The 8,767-nt window shown below is 48.8% G+C and overlaps 2 protein-coding genes across 4 annotated transcripts; one reads left to right on the forward strand and one right to left on the reverse strand.

Moving 5' to 3' along the window:
* Positions 1-306: 306 nt before the first annotated feature.
* LOC137600772 (ladderlectin-like) lies at positions 307-4,310 on the reverse strand. Of its 2 annotated transcripts, none has more exons than XM_068322575.1 (9): positions 4,211-4,310; positions 2,732-4,073; positions 2,075-2,528; positions 1,902-1,925; positions 1,591-1,662; positions 1,371-1,462; positions 1,122-1,247; positions 922-1,024; positions 307-789 (listed from the first exon to the last, which is right to left on the reverse strand). In XM_068322575.1, exons 3-9 carry the CDS (start codon positions 2,121-2,123, stop codon positions 719-721), a joined length of 537 nt encoding a protein of 178 aa, XP_068178676.1. In that variant the 5' UTR covers positions 2,124-2,528; positions 2,732-4,073; positions 4,211-4,310; the 3' UTR covers positions 307-718. The 2 variants fall into 2 exon arrangements, with proteins under 2 accessions (XP_068178676.1, XP_068178677.1); XM_068322576.1 differs by lacking the exon at positions 4,211-4,310 and having other exon boundaries at positions 2,075-2,236; positions 2,317-2,528; positions 2,732-4,098.
* Positions 4,248-8,501, forward strand: LOC137600767 (CD209 antigen-like protein E). Of its 2 annotated transcripts, none has more exons than XM_068322567.1 (6): positions 4,248-4,438; positions 4,921-5,004; positions 5,182-5,436; positions 7,735-7,892; positions 7,975-8,084; positions 8,157-8,501. In XM_068322567.1, exons 1-6 carry the CDS (start codon positions 4,360-4,362, stop codon positions 8,275-8,277), a joined length of 807 nt encoding a protein of 268 aa, XP_068178668.1. In that variant the 5' UTR covers positions 4,248-4,359; the 3' UTR covers positions 8,278-8,501. The 2 variants fall into 2 exon arrangements, with proteins under 2 accessions (XP_068178668.1, XP_068178669.1); XM_068322568.1 differs by lacking the exon at positions 4,248-4,438 and adding an exon at positions 4,445-4,809.
* Positions 8,502-8,767: the final 266 nt, after the last annotated feature.

Raw genomic sequence — 8,767 nt, forward strand, 5'->3', positions numbered from 1 at the left:
GAAACACGACGAAAATCAGATTTTTATATTTATATAATTTATTTGACTTTGGTCCAGTGGGTAGCGCTGTCGCTGCACAGCAAGGCGGTTCCGGGTTTCGTCTGATTGGTGGTTGATGGAACCTGATGAATAAATGATGTAAAACAACGAGAAGACAAACTCCTGTCCTGTTTGTTCGTGGTCAGTGTTTTCTATCAGAGCTCCGCCTACTTCCTGGTGGGCTCCTTAACTTCCTCCTGCCAGACGTCAACATGAGGAGGTTCTGATGAACGTTCCAGTCTGGGTTGATGAAGATGATGATAACCAGTAAACTGTAGAGATCTGTTGGTGGGGGGTTTCACACCTGCTGACCAACGAGTAGATCTTCCTGGTGGTTCCTCGACTCTCTATGTACGCAGATGACTCCACACAACGACTTCATAAGTCAAATCAGTCAATCAAACTTTATTTGTACATCACTCTTCAGACAGACAGAGTGGAACATCAATGACAAGAAATCAACAGAATCAAAGGATGAAGGTGATTTTTCGGTGTCGTCACTCGTCGTTCTGTGCTGACGTTTGATCTCAGAGGCGACCGTCACACCAACGCGTCACACATCACTGCTTCCAGGACACCACATGTCAGACTGGGATTCAGGCACACACAACAAAGGTGACGGCTGGTCTTCACGCAGGAGGAACGGGCCGATCCGAGCCGAGGCTCCAGGCGCCGCAGCTTAACAGGCCAACAGGTTCTTGGAGCAGATGAAGGGGCGACTGTAGCTACACCCGGTGTTGCCCCACCCGTCTGAGATTGGATTCAGAGAGAGAGGAAACGTCAGCTCTGGTGTTGGATGTGAGGCCAAAGCGAACCTTGATGGCAGCCTGGTTCTGGTCTGGACCCTGACCGTTGCCGGTCGGGTCCACCAGGAGGACTTACAGTTGGAGCGCAGGTAGAGGCAGGGGTAGCTGCTGACGGGGGTAATGGAGGCGTACCAGTTGGTGTAGTAGAACCCTTCACGGTCGATCCACATCCAGTTACCCTGATGGACAAAGAGCACAGGTGAGGAACACGAGTCCTGAGGACCGGCTCCTGGGCTGGACTCGGACCCCTGGTGGTCCTTCCTCATGAATGCAGACCTGCAGGTTGAAGCCGCCCAGCCAGGCGATGCTCTGCCCTCCACTCCGCGTGATGTCCTGGAGGAGGCGGTACTCTGAGGGGTTGGTGGCGGAGGCCAGGTGGGCTCCCATGGTGTTGCAGTGCTCCTGTTGGACAGAGGAGGCGCAGAGGAGTCAGAGGAGTCCTCTCAAGGCCTCGTCTGCTTCCTCTGGACTCTCTGGGGAGCGTGGAGCTCGCAGTGACAACCCAGAAGTGTTAGCGTAGCGTACCTCAGCGCTGTACCAGGTCATGGCTGAACTGACGAACAGGAAGCAGCGAGAGCCGTGGTCCAGCCAGCCGGTTGGACAGCGGTTAGAACGAGCTGCAGGGAGACGGAGAGAGACAACAGCCGCTTTAACTCCCCCCAGGAAACCTCTGCTGGTCTCTGACCTCACATTCCACGGCCGCCTGCAGCCAATCAGCTGCTCTGATGACACGTCCTCTAGTTACCCTCGTCAGAAACAGGAGCAGCGTCTTCTGGCACCAACGCTCCACCTTCGGCCACCGTCCTGTCCTCCACCACTGAAAGACCAGCAGCTCCATCAGACCTCATGTCGCCACCTCATGCTAACGTTTGCTAATTAGCATTCCTGCTACAGCTAAGTCTAACGTCAGCGATGGCTTCCCTGCTCCCCGACAACGGAATTGAGCTACATTAATGTTAGCATCATGTTAGCATCATGTCTCATTGCTATGGTTACACCTTCATTCTAAGGGTTCAAAGGTCGTTTTATAAGCAGATAATGTGAAAGGAAACCGACCTGGAGGCTCTTGTTCAGCTGGAGCTGCAGAGAGAAACACAACGACCACACTGTGTTAGAGATGTGTGTGTGTGTGTGTGTGTGTGTGTGTGTGTGTGTGTGTGTGTGTGTGTGTGTGTGTGTGTGTGTGTGTGTGTGTGTGTGTGTTCAGGCTGACGGAGTGTGAGTCTGACCTGCAAACGCAGCACAGAGGAGGATGGAGAGGACCAGGACCGTCGTCATGGCGATGATCAGCAGATTGCTCGGACCCGTCAGGTGATGATGCTCAGGTATCAGTGATGTCGTGACGACGGGAGGCTGCACGCTCTTTATATACACACCTGAGCCACGCCCACCTGGGAGAGGCGGGGCGTTTGTGTGACTCAGCACTTTGTGGAGGAAGATGGTTTGATGCTCATAAAGACTGAACCCTGACCTCAGATCAGTTCATGGACTATTTTCCCAAAACCGTTTCCTTGTTGCTCCCAGATCAGGTTGTTGGTTCAAATCCCAACCGATGACGCAACAATGAAAACAAACAGACATCAAGTTGTCGGGAAATTTTCTTTGGTTTTGTCCTCAGTGTGAGAATTTTCAGGATTTTTGAAGCTTCTTCAGCAAAAGTTCGATGTTTTCCTCCTAGAAAACCTGAAGTACACAATCAGACACACGCAGGTGAAAAAGAGAAATATCCAGATGAAATCTCATAAATGTGATTTTAGGATTTCGTCTGTTAACCAATAACTGATAAATGTTTTTACGGACTCAAGGTCCGGAGAATTAAAGAATAATCTCGTTCTCAGACTCATTTCGCAGACAAATAAATTTGTACATGAAATCATGACACACACCATCATTAACACACAAGTGGAAGTCTGGACGTTCTGTCCCCTGTTCGTATATCAGTTGGACAGAGCTGGGGACAAACAACCCCCTTGTCTCCCAACGTCGCTGCCCCCAATCGGAGCCGGGACACTGGTGGGTCACATTTCTTGCATCATCATACTCGTAACCCAGGATCCTTAATATGAGCTTCGGCGCTCCTCTCGTACTCAATTTACGAAAATATGTTCACGTGGTGATCAGATCAAATGCTTTAGAGGCATCAATGAAACATATGGATGACTTTTGACCTCTGTGTTTGTCCACAGCTTCCTTTATGCATAAATACATGGAGTGTAGATCGGTGTCGTGTCTGGCTTACAGCCGTCTGAGGCGTTAGTTAACGCTTTCCATCAGGAGTCTTTCACAGTACGCTGGCTAACGCAATGGGCCGGTACCGGCTAGCCGCTGGTTATCAAGGCTGTCTTTTCTACCAGCCTTGTCTTTAACCACAGGGACTAACAGTAGAGACAGCAAAGGGTCTGGTGAGACTCCAAGAATCATAAATTCTGTGACACATATAGCAAGAAGAGGAGCTTTCCTTGGACTGGCATATCTAAGGTGATCGGCCGTAGCAAGGTCCACCCAAAGCTGCTGAACTTTGTTGTTCAAGCATCCATGTCCAGGAGGATTATCATCGAAGGAGTTCCAGTCTTAGTCTTGCTTTGCCAGAAACGTCTCTTGTAAACTGTCAGTGAGGAGATGAGTTCCTGGTTTGAATGAATCATTAACGTCCAGATACGACATGAATCTGTCCCGTAAACGCTTTGGACGCGTTCTCCTCAGCGTCTGACTGCTTCCTGCAGAACGTGACTTTATTCTGGTGACTCATGTTGAACAGCCGGACGTGGACACGAGGCGGTCCAGTCAGGGTTGATGAAGATGCTGGTAAGCAGTAAACCTGAGGGATCTGGAGGACTCTCTCTTGATGGGAGGTCCATAAAGGGTTAAAGTCCTGCTTCCTTCTTCCTGTTGTTTCTGTCGTCTTCCAGTCAAACCATCGGACAAGACTTTGACCTGGGCTTAGGTCCAGGATGTGATCAGAACCAGGAACCATGAGGAAACATCTTCTGAACGCCTTCAATGTGAACATTGTTAGCATTCACAGCACAACTAGCATGCTAATGCTAATAGCTTCAGATACAATTCTCCATTGGACTTGTGTTCTGCAATATCAACTTTTACCTTTTTACAATCAGGTCCTTTTGAAACTCCCCAAAAGAACGACTTAACAAATTAACCCAGGTGATGCAAAGTCCAGTGAATTGATTTAAACAGCTTTGGAGAACCATGGCCTGGATAACTGAGAACCTACACAGACAAAGTTTGGTCAATTGATTTTCATTTAAGCAAGATTTCATGTCACATTTTCTTGTTCCTAGAATGTAATCTACTGGATCTCAGGATTACAATTCAGAAAAGTTTTCTCGTAATAGTCGTCCTCATACTTCCTGTTCTTCTTCCTGTTCTTCTAACAGACGTTAGAACCTACACTCGCAGGTTTCTCCACCTCTGAATCAGTCGACCAGGAGGTGAAGAGCGTCTCTGCTCACTTCTGACGGCGTCCAGCGATCAGATCAGATCAGCAGCCAGAGGGATGGAGATGATTGATTATATCAATGAACCACAGCCTGAGCAGGAACCCAGAAGAATAGACAGAAGACTGCTTCAGAAGGGTCAGAACTCCATGTGATGAACTCTAACGACACACGAGCTGATAGAGAGACTCTAGAGTTCTCAGGCCGTTTGTCAGATTTTAAAGTCACCTGATTGTGTGACCTCCAGTAAGTTGTGTAGTCCTCTGTGGGTTCTTGTAGTCCAGTAGAGGACAGGATGTGATCCTACAACGGGGCGGGGTTGCTTTGTAGGCATTTTTCAAACGAGTTATGAGTTGTTCAGAGAAGTTTAATTATTTCTGCCCCATGACGACCTGGCGTCTCATCCGGGGTGTCCCCTGCTTCTCGCCTGTATCCAGCTGGGATGGGCTCCAGAACCGTGACCCACAAGGTGGACCGGCGTCTGGAGACGAGACGATTACGGTCGTCTGGTCAGCGATCAAATGATGGAATATGAATTTGTGTGTTTTATAACTGTAGAATATGAGTTAGCATGCTAACATCAGAATGCTAACACCTCTGACTCTGTGCTGCTTCCACAGAGAATGTCTTGGACTTCATCTTCATCAGCTTCGGCCTGTTGTGCATCATCCAAGCTGTTCTCAACGTTTCTCTACGTCTCTCTCGTGAGTTCAGTCGACGCTTTGTGTAACTGTCAGCTTGACCAAACAGAACACACAACATCCGCGTTGCACACACGTTTGGTAATGTCACATGTTTCACAACATCCTATAAAAACACAAAGAGAATGTTTCAGATTTTTGTATTTATTTAATTTCTTGGCCTGATGCCGTCTTTTTCAGAAAGCAGAGAATCCACCAATTTGAGCTGCATCTCAACGCCGTCCTACAACATAACACAAGCAAAGGCGCTGCTGGACTGTGAGCAGAGGAACAACCAGCAGTGCAAAGGATTCCAGGAAAGACTCAACACCCTGAGCAGAGAAACGGACCTGCTGAGAAACCAAATCACCAACCTTGAGAACACCGTCAGGAACCTGGAGAACGAGAAGATGAACCTGGAGAACGAGAAGAAGAACCTTCGGAAGAAGCTGAAGGGTGAGAAAACATCTGCCTGTTTGCTGTGCCCTCGGGCCGGGGACAGGTGCCTAACTGTAATCTCTGACGAGTGACCAAATTGGATACCTGGCCTTCTTAGAGTCCCCGGGGGGGTCACTAATTAGTCTCCTACGGGGGACTCCATTGATCCTCTTCGGAACATCAATGTTCACGTCGACAATTACAGTGAGACCTGGAAAGGGGTGATCGGGATGAATAGCCTCTCTGATCTGAACATGAGTAGTGTGCTGTTATTGGACCTCTGTTCCAGTCAAAGTTTGCTCAGAACTAACACCTTGTTCGAGCACAAGAAGTTCTACAGGTGCACATGGCACCATGACACTCTAGACCAGAGATTGAAGTTTGACTTTGTTGTATAATCAGACTTCCGACAATATGTCTTGGACACTCAGGTGAAGTGAGGGGCAGAGTTGTCAACTGGATCCGCTGGCAGGACTTGTGCCCGGACAGACTTGGCAGGATCAAATGTGTTTTGAGTGTCTGAAGGTCTGGTGGAACCCTCTATTAGCAAGGTCTTCAACTCCCACCTCCGGGACAGCTTCTCCCAGATCCCCCAGGAGGTTGGGGACATTGAGTCAGAGTGGACCATATTCTCCACCACCAATGCTGGCGGGAGCTGTGGTCGTTAGGTCTCCGATGTCTGTCATAGTGGCAATCCCTTAACCTGTTAGTGGATGCCAGAAGTACGGGATTCCGTCAAGCTAAAGAAGGAGTCTTATTGAGTCTTGTTGGATCGTGGGACTCCAAAGGTACTTGACATTTACAGGCAGGCCAGGTGTACTGTGACTCAAGTGGTCATGGAGGTAAAAACTCAGGCCTAGGAGGAGTTCAGGGAGCCATGGAGGAGGACTATGGGTTGGCCTCAAAGAAATTTTGGCATACAGTCCGGCGCCTCAGGAGGGGAAAATTGTGAAATACCAACACTGTTTACAGTGGAGGTAGTGAGATGCCGATCTCAGTGGGGCAGCACTGGGGGATTTGCATTGAGTACCTCAAATCTCTCTATGTGCAGAGATTTGAGCCTCGGACTCAGGAAGAACAATGTGGTTTTTGTCCCAGTCACAGAGCACTAGACCAGCTCCACACTCTCCATCGAGTGCTCGAGGGTTCATGGGCGTTTGACCAACCAGTCAATATGTATTTTGTAGATCTGGAAAAGGCCCTCAACCGAATCCCTCCTGGTACTTTATGGGGAGTGCTTTGGGAGTATGGGGTTTGGGGCCCTTTGCTAGGGACTGTCCATTCCTTGCATGACCAAAGGCAGAGCTTGGTTCGCACCGCTGACAGTAAGCCAGACCAGTTTCAGGTGTATTCTGGACTTCAGGAGGGCTGTCCTCTGTCACCAGTGCTGTTCATAATCTTCATGGACAGAATTTCTAGGTGCAGCCGGGGCCCAGAAGAAGTCCGGTATGGGGACCGAAGGATTTCACTGGACCTGCACTAGGGCAGTTTGCAGCTGAGTGCAACACGAGTGAGATGAAGATCAGCACCGCCAAGTCTGAGGCCGTGGTTCTCAACCTGAGAAAGGTGGTCTTCCCTCTTCAGGTCAGTGGAGACTCTTTGCCCCAAGTGGAGGAGTTTAAGTATCTTGGGGTCTTGTTCATGAGTGACAGAAGGATGGAAAGTGAGATTGACAGATGGCTCAGTGCAGCTTCTGCAGTGATGTGGTCATTCTATAGGTCTGTCGTGGTGAAGAAGAAGCTGAGTCACAAGACTCAGCTCCTTCTTACTGGTCAATTTACGTTCTTACTCTCACTTTGGACGTGAGCTTTGGGTCATGACCAAAAGGACACGATCCTGGATGCAAGCAGTTGCAGTGAGTTTTCTCCGTAGAGCGGTTGGGTGCACCCTTAGAGATAGGATGAGGAGCCCAGTCACCAAACGTAGTAGAGCTGTTGCTCCTCCATGTCGAGCGGAGCCAGCTGAGGTGGCTCGGGCATGTGTTCTGGATGCCTCCTGGACGCCTCCTAAGGAGGTGTTCTGGGCATGTTTTACTTGGAGGAGACCTCAGGGAAGACCTAGGACACGCTGGAGGGACTATGTCTCTCGACTGGCCTGGGAATGCCTCGGGATCCCTCCGAAAGAGCTAGTTGAGGTGTCTGGGGAGAGGAAGTATGGGCATTCCTGCTCAGACTGTTATCTTCGTGACCCTGCTCCAGAAAAGCAACGGATGGATGGATGGATGGATGGATGGATGGATGGATTGGATTGGATATTTCAAACAGCCGATGAAGAGTTTCAGTGACAGGACGATCCACATGTCATTTTGTGGACCAGAGCTCAGTACGTCTTCTCAGCCGTGTCCTGATGGATGGATGGTGATCCAGTGCCGATGTTACTTCCTGTCCAGTGAGATGAGGTCATGGCAGGAGGGCAGGAGCTCCTGTCAGGCGGTCGGAGCTGATCTGGTGGTGACCCAGACCAAGGAGGAGCAGGTAAGGATGGCTGGAGGAGTTCCTGGATCTACTGGATGCTGAGGGGGAACTTTAAAGTTTTTTTTGCCGTCTTCTCAATCAGAGGGAGCTTGTGCGCTATATGGCTAGGTTTCCTGATCTGCAGTTCTGGATTGGTCTGAGTAACACAACAGGGACCTTCCAGTGGGTGGATGGATCGATCGAAACCTTTGGGTAAGAATTCAGTTATCCCAAATTATTCTGAAGGATAGGTTGAGTCCAAATAAAAGACTGTTCTGTATTCAGGGCCCGTCCAGGCAAGAGGGACTGCGTGAAAATTACTGTCCACTCTTACACGTCATACAGTTCGGCGGACGTCCCCTGTGGACAAAGGCTGCGCTGGGTTTGTGAGAAAGATCCACGTTAACAGCAGCGGCTCATGGAAACGACCTTCTCTTCTTCTACATGATGGATTTGACCAAAAATGATCATCAATCAATAGAAAACTCAATGAAATGTAGAATGTAGAGAAATGAAACACACAACTCCATCGGAGGAACAAAGAGATGGATTTGAAATGATGTGAAGTTTAAACCTTCGTTCTGATTGGTGGTTGATGGAACCTGATGAATAAATGATGTAAAACAACGAGAAGACAAACTCCTGTCCTGTTTGTTCGTGGTCAGTGTTTTCTATCAGAGCTCCGCCTACTTCCTGGTGGGATCCTTAGCCCTCATGCTATATTGATCCGTTACAAACAACATTGATGTTGTGGGTCAATTTGACCCAGTGCATGTTTATCCAAAAAATGTCCAAATCCAAAAGCAATTCCTATTGTTTAGATGTAATTACTAATTCCATCACTATTATAACAATACTTAGGGCCATGTTGTTCCTTACCTTTTTCAGGTAATGGT

Source organism: Antennarius striatus, chromosome 8 (assembly GCF_040054535.1).
Source record: "Antennarius striatus isolate MH-2024 chromosome 8, ASM4005453v1, whole genome shotgun sequence".
Taxonomy (NCBI): Eukaryota; Metazoa; Chordata; class Actinopteri; order Lophiiformes; family Antennariidae; genus Antennarius; species Antennarius striatus.